This window comes from Notamacropus eugenii, chromosome 6 (genome assembly GCF_028372415.1).
Source record: "Notamacropus eugenii isolate mMacEug1 chromosome 6, mMacEug1.pri_v2, whole genome shotgun sequence".
Lineage (NCBI taxonomy): Eukaryota > Metazoa > Chordata > Mammalia > Diprotodontia > Macropodidae > Notamacropus > Notamacropus eugenii.
In genome coordinates, this window is record NC_092877.1 from 66,167,713 (window position 1) to 66,185,861 (window position 18,149).

The window sequence follows — 18,149 nt, forward strand, 5'->3', positions numbered from 1 at the left end:
TGCTTCCAGTGATCTGTGTACTTATCTTAATCCCCCTACTGAGTTGTAATTTTCTTGAAGACAGACAGCAACTGTCTTACTCATCTCTATGCTTTCTTGGGGCCTAGAACAGTACCTCTAAGAGAGAAGGCATTCTATAAAGTCTGTTGAACGAAATTAATTGAATAAGGTCATTCGATAAGGTGCAATTTAGTTACACTGACATAAACTTTTATGATAATCTAATCCTTTCTCATTTAGGTCTAAAACCAAAGTGTAACAAGTAGCTTAAATATGCTAAAAAAAAAAAAAAAAAAGAAAGAAAAAAAAAAAGGCAACAAAAAACACACACACTACAATATGAAGAATACCAGTATTTTTCTATGTGGTATGGTTCAGAGTGAGAAATAAGTAAATAAGCTACTTATTTCCTACTACTCAGTAATCTGAAATGTCTATTTCCAATAGAGACCAGGTTCTAGCAATGAGGGGCTACTATGAAAAGAGTTGAAATTATATACAAAGAACCTATTATGTAATGGAGTATAATTGTTCAGTAAGACATGATAAATATAAAAAATTCTACAGAAACACAGCAGATCTTTTACGAAGTGATAAAAGCATAACTGAAAGAAAGGTATACAAAATATAAGAATAAAATAAATGCTGATAAGTCACAAAACTCTAGTCACATATAATGGTCAATATAAGTCTCATACTATCATTAGTCAAAAGACATTTCCTTCTTAAAGCTTTGTTTGTTTATTAAGAAGTATCTGTCAGGTCAAAAAATAATGTATAAATAAATTTAAAACGTTTTAAAGTCATCAGCTAAACTTTCTTTTAGTTGACTATAGTGCTGACCAGCTTTCTTTTTATTCGATGTCCCACAGAACTCATGCTGAAGTAAAGTTGTATAAAACTGATACATTTTTGTGTATGTGGATGAATTTTTAATAGACAAAAAAAGCAAAAGACTGGAAGAATGAAAAAGGACTTTGGGAAGGCCTAGGTAAACATATTCAGAACACATTTTCAAACATTTTCCTTTTTTTCTTCCCTGCTCATTCTTCCTTTACCTACAATTGCTCCCATTTCATTTCAACATTTTCCCCCTCCCTCATCCTTGTCTTTTTAACCATTTCCCTTGAGCTCTTTGTCCTTTCCAGGTCTCACTCAAAGCAGAGAACACTGTGAAAGGTGATACCAACTTATGAACAGTACTTAACATTGAGAAGCATGTTTTATAAAAACAACAACTAGAATTCAATTTTTTGAATATATAAACATACTAAATAAAACTCTGTAAGTTACCCACAATTGTATATATGTTTATATGTGGCAAGCATTTACCATCAGATGTAATCTCTCCTTCTTCAGTGCTATCTGAAACTACAGCATCTTCTTCACTTTCCTCTTCAAAGGATGAGAGATCACTGGTATGGACAGAGCTAACAGTAATATCTGTAAGCCCATCCACATCTGAATCTATCAAGGAACAATCTTTAAAAACACACAGACAAAGAGTAAACACAAGAAATTTTGGCATTAGGAAATTCTTAAAATCATTTGTACATAAAAATAAAAAAAAAAGTTCACATATTTTCAAATTATAATTATAGAAATTTAGCTTTTTAAGTTTAAAGTATTCCTACCACTGATAAGGAAAATAAAATTATATAGAGTCGTTTGCGCTGAAATTCAAATGGCACATAAATCTTGTAAAAAAAAAAAAACCAAACTACTGCCTTAAAATGTAACTATAAAAAAACTGGAATTAAATATGTAATAGCTTGAAGAAGATACACTTGGGGAGTTGCTTTAAATTAATGAATGCACTTGAATAAAGAGATATAAGCTTACCTTATAAAGAAGCAAATTAAGGTACAAAAGAAATACAGTAATTTATGTTACATTAGCTGGGAAAACAAAGTGTTTTTAAAGCTTATGTATCCCAGCATCTTCCACAAATTCGAGTTTATCAAAAAGCAAAGCAACTACTACATACTTTGGACAGAATTTTTATACCTTCTTTTGTCCCATCAAACTTAAGCTTATTAATGTTCCTCTCTGAGGGTGGCTGTTTTGCACATTCTACTTCTTTTTCTTTTACTTGCTTTTCATCCTTTGTCTTTTGTGTATCTTCGTTTCTTTTAGAATGGTCATATTTCTTGTCAGTTTTTTCTTTCTTTTCTTTTTTTCTTTCACTCTTTTCATTACTATCTGGTTTCTTTTCCCCTTTGTCTATTAGTTTTGTTTTTTGGTCACTGCTTTCCTGTAGGAAGTCTTTGTTTGGTAGAATCAAACTATTATTGTCCTTTGTGGGATTTTTTAATTCTTCAACTGGACTAGGGGGATCATTTAAATCTTCTGACTTTGAGACTGTTTCAAGTCCTTCAATGAATGCGTCAGACAGGCATTTGTCTGTTGCCTCTTCTGTGTTTCTCTCTCGATCAGGGCCAGCATCCATGCTTGGCTGAGATAGGAGTCTTTTTGATGTTCTTTCACTAGTCTTGGGATTTGTAGTTTCTGTTGATGCCCTGGCAGCATTTGCTTCTTGATTAAGAGAACTTATGGTTTCCAAAATGGACATGGCATCATTAGCCACATAAGCACTGGATCCAGCAGCAGGAACACCTTAGAGGGAAGGAAAGTTTAATAAAGAATTTATATAGAAAGAACATGAGTTCTATTTAATTAACTGTGAACTACAGAATGATTTATAAATGTGAAGTATCACTATCCACAAAACAGTATGATTTGGTACATACTAGATAAATAAATTTATTTAAAATTGATCAACTTCTCTACAGACATTACATTACTATTTGTGTCTCTAGTTTCTTGGACACAGATGCTTATGTCAACTGAATTTTGACTATGTGGTACCTAGAGCTATTTAGAGGAAAGGCACTGTATGTGATATGATCTGCTTCTTTTTACTGTTCCTTCTAAATGTAAATGAGTATAGCCTCAGAAGTCTTAAACTCATCCACTGGCCTGGAAACTGGCTCTCATGAAGTCAATTAACATGCACATAACCTAACATAAACTCCCTACTTGACCTCTCAAAAACTACTTCTAGATCCTCACTGCCCAACAGAAATAAACAGACAAGCCAATTCTCCCAGGAGCAAAAAGGACACAAGGACCATTCACTCCCCTCCAAAGGAGCAGAGTGAGCAATCTTACAACAGGGAATAAAAAGTCTGTTGAACAAACAGATTTGGGGCTAGGTTTTCTTGAAAGTTCAGTCTGATTAAAAAGTATTTACAGTATCAACCCTCAGAGATACTACTCTGAGAAAAATCCCAAGAGCTGGAAGAGTGGCTAATGAAAAAAAACAATCAGTAAGACTCTGGGCTCTTGATGTAATAAGTAGCTTTGCAGGGTGATAACTAGACGAGCAAGGCCGTTTGTGTAGTCATTTGGTCACATCTATTGTGCAGAAGTGCCTCTCTGCTGATATTTTAGAAGCTCAGGGCTGTAGATAGCTCATGGTTACTATCATAATATATTTGCAAAGCAATAGTCCTTGGACACAAAGCAGAATATTTTCTCTAATGTGTTTCCCTAGTCCTTCCCCTTAAAGGGAAAAAGAGAAGATCATACAATACTTTCAATCGGGAAACCTGACTTTCCTCATAAAGATAATTCATCTTTTGCCATCCTCTCCAGGCTGCTCTTCATGCTTAGAACATACTGGGTCAGGCGTTGGTATACTCTTTTCTCCTTAAAGTCTTTTCCAACCTTGCTCTCTGACATCATCACTTGGCAACTCTCCCTACTTTGAAGTTCACTCCAATGACCTATATCACCTTGTCCAGACTTTTTGTCTCTCATGCTCAGAATGCTTCATTACCACACCTGGCTTTCTTTGAGTCCCAGATAAAATCCCACCTTCTACTGTTTTTTGTCCTTCATTAATGAAGAGGACCATGACACCAGGAAGGTGATACCATGACTTGTAAGTGAACTGAATTTAAGTGAGGAAGGGTTTTGTGAAGTCATCAGCCTCACTTTCTCCTCTGGAGCCATCTGGGTCCAGTGGCAACATAAAGCTGGACTTGAGATGGCCCAGCTGCAATGAGAGACCTTGGCCTTTTTAAGCTGTCTTTAACAGGTCTCAGTTTGACTGAGACAAAGCCTACTTAGTGATTAAGGCTAGGTAAGAAATGAGGTAAAGAATGGTCTCTTTTTACCTAATTAAAAAAAAAATCCATCTGGGAGGGGAAGATCCTCAGGGTTTCTGGTGAAAAGAGAAGCCCTCACTTTCACAGCCCTTAAATTCTGGTATTTTCCCTCCCTTGATTATTTCATATTTAGCCTATAGATAGCTTGTTTGTATGCTGTCTCCCCCATTAGACTGTGAGCTCTTTAAGGAGAGACTGCTTTTTGCCATTCTCTATATCTCTACAGCACAGAATACTGTAACATATAAACACTTAAATATTTATTGATTGGCTACCTCTAATTCACTGTCTCTTCCTTAATAAGAATGGCATTTGGTTCAGTTTATTTTCTCACCAAACTCCTAGAAAAAAGCTGTTTATACTTACAGCTGCCTCTACTTCCTTTTCTCTCACTCATTCCTGAACCCCATCAAAATATGACTTCAGACTTAACTAAAACTTCTCTTTCCAAAGTTATCAATGTTCTCTTAATTGCCAAGTATGATGGTCTTTTTTTCAGTCTCTATCCTTACTGACCTCAGTGTAGCATTCCACACTGCTGACCATCCTCTTCTTCTGAATGCTCTCTCCTGTCTCTGAGTGACACTATTCTCCCTTAGCTCTCCTCCTACTTGTATGTCTGCTTCTTTTTAGTCTCCTTTACTGGTTCACTACCCATATCACAAGGCTGCTCCTGGAGGTATACTTCAAGCTCTGGCCTCTCTTTACATTATGTCTTGGTGACTTCATCAGCTTCTACTGGCTAATTATCGTCACTCTGAAGATGACTCCCAAATTGCTAGATCCAGCCCCAGACCCTCTCTCCTAAGCTCCATTCTTGCATCACCCATTTTTTATTTAAAATTTAAGATCCCAGAGACATCTCAGACTCATTATGTCCAAATAAGCACTTCCCCCAATGCTTCTAGGCTTCTGAACTTCCTTATTTCTAGTGAGGACTTCATCCACTGTCCCTTTCCCCACACATCCAATTTATTGTCATTTTTAACTGCATGTGTCTACTCTCATAAAATCTCTCACATCTATCTCTCTCTTTGTACTTACGGGGCCATCACCTTAGTTCAGTGGTCCACATTATCTATCACTTACAGACCACAAAGCCTTCCTAACTGGTGTCCACATCTTGAATCTCTTCCTGCTCCAGTCCAACCTCTAAATGGCTGCTTGAATGTAGGGAACTGTGTCCTTCCTCTTCTCAATAAAACTATAGTGGCACTCTATTAGCCTTTAGAATCAAATATCTACTCTTCTACTTGGCTTTTAAAACCCTTCACAGTCTGGTATCAATGTACTTTCCCAGTCCCATTATACATTACTCCACCTCAGACTTTTCGTCCATTCATATTGGGCTTTTTTGCTGTCCCCACATAAGACACCACTCCATCTCCTTTCACTGTAACTTTGCATGGGCCAAACCCCATGTATGACATGTACTACCTCTTCACCTATTTTGTACAATCCCTTATGGTCTTCAAGATTTACCTCAAGAAACACCTTCTACAATAAAAGCTTTCTTGATACCCGCAACTGTTAGTGACATTATCTCAAAATTATCCTGTTATTCTGTGTGTATTTTCACATATCCCCCATCACATATGTTTCCTGAGTGATCTCATGAAAACATTTCCTTGAGAGTAGAAATTGTTTTCATTTTTTTTTTCTAAATTTGCATCCACAGTTTAACATGGTGCCTACTGATTGATTCTCCTCCAAATCTGCCCTTATCTTTGGTAACTTCAATATTCACGATGATGCTCCCTTCAAATACTATTCAAATCAAATGACAGCTGGTGCTATGTATACAAAATTTATAGAACAGAAGTAATACCTTGCATTATGATGGAAGAATCTGGTTTTTCATCATCTGGAGTTGTACTGGCACTTGTCTCCTCTTTATGATTTAAAGTGGCCAAAAATTCATGAACAGCTTTTTCCACCTGAGGTCTGAATGTATGGTTAATTTTTGGATCCACAACCTGAGAAATAATTCGGTCAATACCAGACTCCAACATTCCTGACCTGAAACAGGAAAATTGAAACAGAGATTAAAAGAAATTTAATCTTAACTGACAACAATCTTTTTCTTTTATGTAAGTTCTTTCGAAGTTGAACTTATTCTAAATTACATATAACTTTATACTTCCCCTTGTACTCCTGTACCTTCTTAAAATACTACACACGTCCATACACACACTTTGCATGATCACAGGAGATTTGTCTCCCCTCAGCCCAAGCAGAATTTTGTGGGAGTTTATAAAGAAAAAAAGGTGTTTCATGGTATTTGTGCATTTTTCCTATCACCCAAAATATCTGAACATCACTTGTGGAATGAAAACAAAATATTTAAAGCACAAATCTTATACTATCTTTTGAAAAGCAGTAAATAATAGCTCTAGAGTCCAAGTAATTGATTCTTAGAAAATGACTTGTCCTAGCCAGTGGCTGACTAAGGAAAACAACAGCAAGTGGTTATTAAAAAGCAGCACTGAGTCTAAAATAACTTGATAATTATTTATGAATTTAATAATCTTTTGCAGAGAAACAAAATTATTTGCCAGTGTTAAGAATCTGATGGAATCTGATGAACCAGTACAAAAAAATACCTATTTTAATCAAATAAGACTATAGACCTAAGGCAAATAAAACTTAAGACTTCCGGCTTTCTTTTTACTGTTCTTTTTAAAAATTCAACAATTTATATTTTTACTCATTAGAAAGCAAATACTAGATATGTATGTACATATATAAATATATACATATACACACATATATACATATGTACATATATATTTTAAACAAAGGTATTTTATGAAATAGGATGGTAAGAAAAGTAACAACAAAAAAATCTTTCTCCACACACCTGGGGTAGTTTCCCACAAGGACACCTAGCCTCAGTGGGGAAAGACTCTACAAAAGACACATGGGGGATGGCCGAGGTAGAAAAGCATACACAGAGGGAACATGTGTGGGCAAGGCATGGATGGCACATGAAAAAAGGGCAACCTGCTTCTGAGGTTGTGCGGTTGTAGGACTGATGTTGAAGGGCAGCAAAGAGTACGAGATTTAAAAGAAAAAAATGAAAAAGCAGAAAACTAACTGTCTTGGATATTTTGAGTAAAGTTCTGTCTGGAGTCAGGCAACGAACTAGATGATCATTTGAAGCACCTTCTAGCCCTATGATTCTATGATTATAGCTATGTGGGCCACATGGAAAAAAAAAGAACATTCCACAAAGTAGGTTATAGGCTTCTTAAAGGGACTAAAATAAAGATGCAAATTCTAAAAACATAAACTCCTATGTTAAAAACACACATAAAGGATAGGCAGCATGTCAAAAAGTAATAAACACAATCTAAAAACAATTCAAAGTATTCTGATTCAAGACACAAGTACAATATATATTTTAAAAGGTATGGAAAGTCTCTCTTTTATTCCCTTCCTCCTACCTCTAAGAAAAAAGAGAAATCCTTTATCTTCTTTACTTTCTCAGATTATAATCTTATTTTTAAACTAACAATGAAAAGTGGTGAAGTTGTGACAAGGGCCCTATAAACCACTGTGGAAGGTTTCTAAGGGGTTATGAGCTTAGCTCTAGGATTTGAGTGAGCAGCTCCTACTCTACAACAAAAATCCAAAAATAGTCTCTGCAACATTGGAAGCTCAGAAACCGTTGTAACCTAGTGATGGTCACTCTGATCATACAGAGCTATTTCTATGGCTGCATTAATTCTGCTCAGTAAAGATCCCACTCTCATTATTTAGAAACACTATCTTTAGACTATGGCATAAATGAATATATACACAGAAAAAAGTGTTTTTATGGGTAAACTGACTGGTAATTACTAATTTAAAATTTCTCAGTATATGTGACAAATCATTGAAATTTCTGTATATGTTGATTTCTTAACTTCTCTTGAATACCCCTAAGCTGTGTCCTGTTAATGAGACTGTAATAAAATAGGTTGTATTTTCATGGTAGCAACTGAAGGTTTACAAGTACTTTCCCCACAACTATCTCTAACACTGGGAGAAAGTACAAATAACACCTCTAAATTGAGGGTAGAGAAAATTAAGTCTGAGAGAGGCAAAGTGACTTGGCCATGTAAAAACGTATACTTAATGAAATCTAGGCAACACAACAGGGTTACTTTCTTAAAACTACAACAAAACCAACAACAACATGCCTTATTAATGTTGTTTACCTTCTTGGTTTTCACTCCCCAATCCAATTTTACTCACAATTTTTTTTTTGTTGAGAAAAAAAGTTGGCAAAATAAACCAACACGTAGCTGACAACACATTGCTAATTCCACAATTATAATCCACTGTTTCTCTGCTGAGGCAGAAGGTAATATTTCACTGTCAGTCTTCTAGAGCGAAATTTCCTATGTTTTTCAATATGTTTCTTTTAAATTTTAAATAACTGAGGTGGCTGTATAAATTGTTCTTCTGGTGCACTCTATATCTATTCATATAAGCTTTTAAAAATTTATAAAAATTTTTATATTTATTACTATTATGGTATAAAAATATGATATTATATTCATATCACAATGCATTCAGCCATTTCTCAAATGACAGGCACCCACAAATATTACAAAAAGTGATATTACGGAAATATGAAACTTTTGATTTTCTAAATAAATCAAAAACTATAAATAACCAAAAGAAGTTACCCTTTCCAAACACCAATACTCGGTCGGGAAGGTCAACGTTTAAATCTACAAGAATTAACTGCCTATTCTACTAAACTTACATAATTAGGTTGTTTCTTTTTGGAAGAAGATTTTATAATGGTCCTGAGTAGCTTATTCCAGTGTTTTATCTTATAGTTAGTAAGTCCTTTCTTGATACCTAACCAGAAATTCTCATTTCAATTTAAACTCATATTCTTATTTGATCCTACAAGGAGATGGAGATCTTTTGTAATCATTTTTTGCTCAACAGTTTAATGAACTGTTTACTAATCATCCCGCTACCTTTTCTGCAAAAACAAAAAACTCCTTGAACATTAAGTTCATTAAGAACATTAAGTTCTCCTCACCAGAATAATTTTTCTTACATGTTTTCTGGACACTTTTTTAGTTTTTTCAAAACCCTTTTGAATGCTAAGGCCAAAGCTCTTGTGACTTTTCACCTGAGACTTTAAACCCATTTAATAAGTAAGATGAGCTTCAACATACATCAATATACCAAGGAACTGTGGTTCTATAAGTGTAGTGCTATCTCTACCAAGGAAGATCACAACTTTGTTCTAAGTCAGTAGATGATTCTTTAAATTTCAAAACGCAAGAGACGTTAGGACAGCTAGTAAGTACTGGAGGTGGGACTCCTAGTACTCTCTTCACTATGTTATGCTGTCTTTTCACATGTCTGCCTAGCAAAATGAAATGCACTACAGTGAATGTGCTACTATAGTCCTACTATAAAGCAGTTTGCTTAATTATTTTTGAAGAATGGATTTTGCAAAGAGGTCAGGAAATGGTTTCTGTGAAAAAACTAAAATGTTATCAATAAGCTTTTTCTTAAATAAAATGCCTTAGATTATCTTAGAAGATTTTCCTTCTTTTTCTTTCTACATGGTGGCCAGAAGTCAGAAGGATTTTTCCAAAAAAGAAAATCTGAGGCTTTCATTTAATCTTAAATGGTCAAGAGCATGAAACACTATGTATATATACCTTTCTTAAACTACTGCTCTGTGAGGTAAAAAAGAATAAAAGATTGCTATATTAACAGCTTTGGAATGAAGCCCATGAATAATACAAATTTCAGAATAATACAAAATAAAGATTTAAAATCTTACGAAGGTAATTGAACTTAAGTTTCTTCCTCTCAGCTTGAGCCTCCAAAAGATAAATGTTTGTGTAGAAAGCTCTAATATGCTCTTCCACAACAAAGTTTTGGATGTCACTTGTCTACTTCTTGGTTTTTGTTCCCATGATGCTGTAGTCTGTATTAGACTTAGCTGTGCACACTGTTCCCTTGTTAGTAGAATGCAAACTCCTTGAGTACGATTACCAATTTTCACTTGTTTCTCTGGTATTTAGCAGTGCCTTGCATGTGATTGTTGTTGTTTAGCCGTGTCCAACTCTATGTGACCTTATGGATGTTGTCCATGGGGTTTTCTTGGCAAAGATACTAGAGTGGTTTGCCATTTCCTTCTCCAGTGTGTCCCCATTTTATAGCAGGCACTTAATATATGCTTGTTGAATTGCTGAATTAAATAAAAATATCTGATTTTTTAAATTAAAAAAATTAATCAAATGGACTAAATTACATTAAAAGACTGAGCTCCTTGAGAGTAGTGACTGTCTCTTGCCTTACTTTGTATCCCCAATGTTTAGCACAGCTCCTGGCACATGGCAGGTGCTTAGTAATTAGCTGACTGACTTACTGAAATATTATTTCCCCTATTAGCACTACTTTCCTCCTCTAGTTATGCCACTGGGGTCTATAGAAAAAAAGCAGACTGTTCCAGTTTAGGAAAAGAATGTTAAAAGTGAATGTAGAACACTGCTAAAATTATGCTATCATATGACATTAGCTTATAGAACTTGATAAAATGCTAACATCATTTGGTAAACAAGCTTTTCTGAGCAGTGGAACTATGTTAAAGTAAAAGTAGGTTGTGACATTTTAAAATCGGCATGTGAACTATTTTTTAAAAACAATTCTGACACTTACTTGAGAACTTGCTGTCTAATATTGTTTCTTAACTGGTTCTTATTGAGGTGGGGACTCCATGTATGAGTTGCTAAGTGATTTGAAACAAAGTTGTCCACACGTTGTCTCAGATTCTGATAGGCAGGCTAAAAAGAAAATCATAAATGGTACACAATATTAAAACTGATGTTGTCAGAAATTCGAACATCTTTAACAGCAAATGACTGCTAAGAGCATATTATTAATAATAAAAAAATTTCCCAGGAGAATGTTAACCCATATCAAAGAAACTCATTTATGTAGTAAATATTTATTGAACACTTACTTATAACATGGAAGACAATAAGGGATAAAAAATGACTAAGAAATGGCTCCTGCCATTAGGGAACTTAGAATATAGTAGGGGAGATAAGACACACATACAAATTTATACTGAGGAGAATGTTACAAATATCAGATACGTATGGGAATTCAGAGAAGGGAAAGATCATATCTGGCTGGTGATTTAGGGATAAGATCAGGGAGGATTTCATTGAAGAAAAGGCATTTAGATTTGAATATTAAAGGATGGGTAGGAATTAAAAAGGCAGGCAATGAAGGAGAGCATTCCAGGCAAAGAAAAAAACAAACAAATTGTCAGAAAAGAACAGGGATATGAATAACTCAGAGAAAGCTGGAAAGGAATGCCAAGATTAGATTTGGGGAGCTTAGAATGTTACATTAAAGGGTCTGAATTTTATTCCAAGCTACACCCCCCAATTCTAAAGGTCATTTTTCTTTTCCAGGGTTTGTTTTTTTCTGCAAAGGCTAGAAAGAAGAAGCCAAGGTAGATTTTTAAGCAGGGGAATGACAAGATCACAGCTTTATTTTTGAAAAACTAATCTATCTAAGTATCTGGTTATATGAAGTATGAAGGATGGACTCGATGTGATAAAGTAATGGTTTTCAAACAGCATTCCAATGTGCCAAGCCAGTTCTGCCAAGTGTAGTGAGCTCTATGGAACTTAACCTTGCAACTGCATGCACAAGAACAAGTATCCTGAGAATCAGAAAGAATTTACATTTGCCATCAATCACAAGAACAGGCATCTCATAATATGGCACCGTTCCTTATGGCAAAGAATACTATGCCTCGAAAAAAAGCTTGAGGGAAGAAGAAAAAGAGGAGAGACCAGAAGTGGGGAGATCATTTAGAAGGCTATTAACAGTCCGGACAAGAGGCATGGAATGCCTGAAAAAAAGGTAGCATCAGGGGAAACAGAAAGGAAAGGAGAAATGTGAGCAACCCAGAGGAAGTCGGGCTTGAAACTATCTGTGTGCATGTGGCAGCGGGGCGGGGATGTGTATTCTAAGATATCTCAGAGCTCTGGAGCCTTGGTAACTTGGTGGAATGATGGGGTCATAAGCAGAATTAGGGAAGTCAGAAAATGCTGGTTTGAAGGGAATAATGAGGCTGGTTTTTGACATGTTATATCTTAGTACAGGAAGAAATTCAGATGGAAATACTCAATAGGCAGCTTAAATATCTGCTTAATTTGAGGCACTTATCATTTTCCCAACATCATGTTGGGCTAATCATTCAACCTGGCTAATCAATGGGTCTTTTCTATTAATTTCTTTCATTGAAATTCTATTTAGCTAGCTTTCAGATGTATGATATCTGCTTAAAATTCAGTATGAATTTTTTTTTTATCCTTATATAATTCTCTTTTATTTCCCTAATTTACTCCTATTTTTGTGAGGTAACATGGAGAAATAGATAGAGGGCCATTTTTGGGGTCAAGATTATCTGGGTTCAGGTCCTTCCTCTGACACAAATTAGCTAGTGACTGGAGTTGACTTGCTGTTAACAGGTAACTCTCTAACTTTAAGTTCAAAATATCTGTCAATTTTCCTCAGTGAAAAGTTTCTGCACAAGAAACACCCATCAAATCACTATCACAATTTTTATGTCACTACCACTCCTCCCAAGGAGAAAAGATTTCTTCTGATAATTCAAATCCATGCAACTCTAAAAGTCATCTCCTTCCTTTTCAGTATCTTCAGCTGACGTAAAATTTTTTTTATCTATACCATACTGCAAAACTCTACTCCACTCAATTCAAAATGCTTCATTTCCATTGCTGAATAGTAGTTTCAATCATGCCCACTATTTCAAATTAGCTTTGGGAGCAAATTTAAACTTTTTTCTCCCTCCAGTCCTAACAACATTTCCTTCGTTCAACTTTGAACTAACATGTCCTTTTCCAATTCTTACTTTCAGTAGAAAGTTGGTCCAAAGCTACCTCACTGTCCTAACTTGCTGCCCAAATGGAAGGAATTCAATCAATGGCATCACGTGTTTGTTTTTTTAAATAAATGTATTCTTTCTTTGTTTAACTACTGCTTGTTTTAAACTTAAAAGATGTTGGTAGTAATTCCCTTTCAATATTTCTCTTCTTCCTTGACATTACTGTCTAATCTGTCAAAACTAGACTATAATCACATGGAGGAGGGACCTGATTTAATTATTAAACGTGTCAAAAAGTTTATTCTACTTCACAGGAGTGCCATTCCACACCATTCCTTGGTCACTGGGCTATCTCAGCCAAAAGAATCTGGAGTGGGTTGATTTCTCCTACAAATTAGCATCATTATCCATGCCAAATACCAATAATTGAAATATTAGAACCATCCAAGCAATGTGGGTCTTGTTAAGTGTACGTATCTCCATTAGAACCCAGTTCAATTCTGAATCACAGTAGGATCTTCCACACAAGATAGGTTGGTTTCAAAGGATGTCTAGGGTTTTAGTTCATCTGAGGCATGTGAAGGAGGAAAAGAAGGTTGAATTAGAGAAAATGAGAATGTCTCTCTTAGCATAAAAGCATTACCAAAGCCCCCAAATTAGCCTTCTTAAGTAAGACAATCTTTAGGCCTCTAGAACAGTTCAAACAGTTACAGTTAGAACCTACATTTACACCTCAGTCTGTACTTGTCTTTCTTGCAACTCAGTGTAAATGCTGGTCCTAGAACATTTCTCCACACATAAATATTTAATAAATGCTTGTTGAAATTAACCAACAAGCATTTGTTAAATGCTTCCTATGTGACAGACACTGTATTAGGCATTGGGGATGCAGTTTACATTCTAATACAGGTTACTGAATGGACATATGTTAAACATATAAAATCTAGATATGAAATAATTTTGAGGGTAAGGCACTAGCAGCTTGGGAGTGGTTCAGCAGAAGTTTCATGTGGAATGTAATGAGTTGAGCTGTGATGGAAACTCAAGTTTCTAAGAAGTGAGGAGGAAGTACATTGAAAATATGGGGGACAGCCCATACAAAAGCCCTGAGACAGAAGATGGAGAGTCCTGTGTGAGGGACAGCAAGAAGGCAGTCTGAATGGACCAGAGTGTATGAACAATAGGACTAAAATAAAATAAAACTTCTTTTACTGGTGTGCATGCTGAATTGAATGTGATAGCTTAGAGTTACAAGCATCTCTCCTGCTGCTGTGCTCACTAAAGATTATATGAATGTGTTCACATAATGAAATTTTAGAAAAACTTCCTGAGCAGGGGTAAGGAATCTATACTTCGAATGAGATGGCCACAAAATGGCAAGAGGGAACAAAGAATGGAAGAAAATTATTTAGGGACTACCTTGACAATGACTTAAAAAAAAAAAAAGCTCATTTTTCAAGTCAAGATATATTTATTAAGCATCTACTATGTGCCAGGCACTGTGCTAAGCAGTGGGGGATACAGAGAAAGGCAAAAGGAGCTCACAACTAATGGGGGAGACAACATAGGAGCGACTACGTACAAATAAGACCTGTACAAGCAAAGTTGGAGGTAATCACAGAAAGGAAGGCCTTAAAAACTTTTTGAACAAAGTGGGATTTAAGCTCGATTTTGAAAAAAGCCAGGCAAGCCAAAGGATGGAGATAAGATGGGAGAGAATTTCAAGCATAAAGTACAGCAAGGGAAAATGCACAGAGTATAGAAATGGAGTATCTTGTCTGAGGAACGACAAGACCACTGTTACTGAACTGTGCAGTGCAAGGAAGGGCAAAAGGTAGAAGATGCCTGGAAAGGTAGGACAGGATCACGTTATAAAGGGCTGTAGAAGTCAGATCATGGAGGTGGTGGATGGGATGGTGGTGGCAGAGTGACACAGACAGACCTGAACCTTAAGATCACTTTGACAGCTAAGTAGAGGATGGACTGGAGTGACTAGAGACTTAAGGGCAAGGTGATGGGCATGAGTCAATGAGAGCTTAGTACCAGCTTAGTGGCAGCAACAGAGGAGATGAGAAGTCTCAAAGATTTCTATTTTTTTTTTTAATCTGGACCTGTGATTTCATTAATGTACAAAACAGGAAATGCTGGTCTGGAAATTCACTCTATAAATGGGGATCAACAAGTGACTTACCCAAGGTCACATCGCCAGCATGTGTCAAACTTAGGATTTGAACCCAGGTCTTCCTGACTCCAAGACTGGCACTCTATCCACACCACCAGGCTGCCTCTTATATTTTAGATGAGCTTTAGAAAAACTTTGAAGACACGTTCTATTTTGGAAATGTAATTTACCAAAGATGGCAGACCCATTATCGTAATTCTTAAGTAGGAAAGCCTTCCTGGGATTTTTAATAGGAGCTTTCCCAGGATTGGACTGTGGAGTTGGGAAATCAGCCCAATTACTCTGGGCAACAGGTAAAAAAGAGATTCACACAACTAGCTGAGCTCTAAAAAAAAATTTATTTAGAAAAACAAAACCAAAAAACTCAAGGTGCCTTGGGAACAATCTCATTCCCAAACTGTAAGATAAAAAGCCAAAACCGCCCTTCTTAACAGCCACAAATTTTTTTGAGCATTAACAAAAATGTTCTCCTTGGTGGACCAAAATATCCAATGCTCTCAAACAGGGGGGTCTCAATCTCTTTGTTCTTGCTTTTTTTTTTTTTTTTTTGTCACGACCTCCTCTTGTCATCTGGTGAAACCCACGGACTCATTGTTTTTAAATGTGTAAGAAAAACATGTAGGGTTACCAAGAAAATCAATTACATGGACATACAGTTATCAAAATATTAACCTCAATTCAGGAATCCCTGCTCTACAAAGCACAAGGAACCCGCGGTTAGGAAACCTAGCCTCAGCAGCATGACTCCGGGGCTATCCCATCTTGGGCAAGTCACTGTTTCAGCCGCCGGCAAAAGGAGGCAGTTCCTCACCCGGGGTTCCCCAGCTGTATTTCAGTGTAACGACGTCCTCTCTAATCCCACGGACTTGACCTGATGCTTTTTCTTTTCGGAAAGGGAACGCGAAGGATTAAGCAGAGCCTGTGTGGAGACCTCTGGAAATGGTCTCTCAGGTCCTGGCCCCAGTGAACTATCCAGCCCCCCTGCCTGTCCCCACCCTCACCCCTCCCGTCCCGGACACACACACACCCGGACCCTGCGGATTAAGAACCCAATCTAACTCCACAGCCACAACTACAGCAGTTCACACTCGGAGCGCTTCAGGGTCCGCCAGGCGTCTCCCACGCACCCACTCCCCGATCGGCGCCGCGCCGTCCCCCCCTTCACCTCAACTTCCACTCGAGCTGGGGCTTCCCCCCTCCACACCCCCGGCGGCCTCCCTCCCCCCAGCGACCTCCGGGACTGCCTCCGGGGCAGCTGCGGCCCTGCGTCCGCGCCGGGCCCCGACGGCCGGGCCCACCCCGTTCCCTCCAGCCCCGCCGCTCTCCGGGCGCCCCCCGCGGCCCGCACCTTGGTGTCCACGTCGGCCAGGCAGTCCCTGCGGAACTGGTCGAAGAGCCCCTGACTCTTGAGGTGATTGACAATCATGGCTACGAGCTGAGGGTCTCCCGCGCTGCCGCCGCCTCCGCCTCCGCCTCCACCTCCTCCACCGGCGGCTTTTCCGCCGCCGCCGCCGCCGCCGCCACCGCCGGCGGCTGCAGCCCCGCTCCCGCTTCCCGGGCCCGGGCCGCTTGCAGCTCCGGTCGCGGCTCCCGGGCCCGGGCCGGGCGGCGGCGGCGGCTGGGGCTGGGGCGGAGGAGGCGGCGGCGCCGGCGGCTGCTGGGGCTGCGAGTTACTGGCCATGGCGACGGGGGCCGGGCTCCCCACCTCACCTCACCCCTCACCTCACCTCACTCCCAGCCCGGCTTGGCTCGGCCCGGCCCGGGAAGGGACTTCGAGCCTGAGGAGAGTCGGCGAGGAAGCCGACGGGCAAGGCCCACACTAGGGACCTTTTGGAGAAGCTCCCGTTGCCGCCACCGCCGCCGCCGCTTAGTCCCGGCCGCCAACGGGATGTTGTTACTAAACCAGCGGCCTCAGCACGACCCCGGAAGTGAAAGGGAACGCGGAGGGGGGGAAGCGAAAGGGGCGGTGATAGCGACGGTGGCCAGGAAGGCACAATTCCGCCTCGGCGCTCTGGACGGTCATATGCCTAGGCCAGTCCCCGGAGGGGCGGGGCCGTGGGGCACCTACGGCTCTTCGCGTGTCCGCTCTGTTCGGGTCGCGATCGGCGGCTGGGGAGGATCCCGATAAACCCCCAAACCCCGATCTGCCCGTCCTCCCAACTTCCATGTTTGTGTGTAGGGAGCAGGGCCAGGCGCGGGCCACCCCGGGACAAAAGCGTGGCTACGCTCTAGGACGGCCTCCAGGAGCGGCCGTGCCGTGGGGGGAGGGAGAGGGAGAGAAGAGGGGGTGCGGTGAGTAATCGAGGAGCGGGAGAGCCCCGAGAAATTATGTACCTGCCTCGAGCGGGCGTTTAATGCTCCCCTTGGTGAAGAAGCGGGGGGTCAGGGCAGGCTTCCCGGGGGAGGGACGGGAAGGAAGAGGAGGATTCTGGGACTCGGGGTCGGCCCCCCACGTGCCAAGGCCGAGGAGCGGGCCGGCAGGGCCCGCTAACACCCTGCCTGGCAGGAACCGAAGCAGAATGGAGTTCGAGAAGCCTGCAAGGGTGAGGGGGGTTCCCGAGCTCCAGGCTGAAGCATTTTGGGGGTTCCATCCAACAAGCAGTGGCCGGCGGAGAGGCCTGACCATGAGGGGGCCGGTCCGCAGTCTGGGGGTTGGGGCCGGGGGCCGGGACCGAACCGAGCGCCTGCGGAGAGTTCGCACCTGAGAGGGGGCCGTGGGTGGCGCCGACCTGTGCCCTTAACCTCCCCCCCCCGGGAGGCCCTTGCAGCTAGGATGCCCCCTTTACACCTGGGGACCCCGATAAGCCGTCATCATCCCTGGCACGGAGTGCTAGCGCTGTGCCCCTCACGACTCTCCCCTCATGTGGCCCTGGCCCTGGCAGCAGCTCTGATAGTAGCCCCG

The 18,149-nt window shown here is 39.8% G+C and overlaps 1 protein-coding gene across 13 annotated transcripts in view; it reads right to left on the reverse strand.

Annotated features, from left to right (window-relative positions):
- Positions 1 to 17,925, reverse strand: part of BOD1L1 (biorientation of chromosomes in cell division 1 like 1) — an 82,498-nt gene extending 64,573 nt beyond the window's left edge. For 6 of the 13 annotated variants that reach the window (XM_072620264.1, XM_072620268.1, XM_072620267.1 and 3 more), the window contains exons 1-5: positions 16,596 to 16,957; positions 10,857 to 10,981; positions 6,001 to 6,191; positions 2,008 to 2,616; positions 1,333 to 1,482 (exon numbers count right to left, since the gene is read on the reverse strand). In XM_072620264.1, coding sequence (XP_072476365.1) covers positions 1,333 to 1,482; positions 2,008 to 2,616; positions 6,001 to 6,191; positions 10,857 to 10,981; positions 16,596 to 16,928 — 1,408 coding nt within the window. In that variant the 5' untranslated portion in view covers positions 16,929 to 16,957. Of the gene's footprint in view, positions 1 to 1,332; positions 1,483 to 2,007; positions 2,617 to 6,000; positions 6,192 to 10,856; positions 10,982 to 16,595; positions 16,960 to 17,581 lie in introns of those variants that run through there. The other 7 variants (XM_072620261.1, XM_072620266.1, XM_072620265.1 and 4 more) reach the window with 5 other exon arrangements.
- Positions 17,926 to 18,149: the final 224 nt, after the last annotated feature.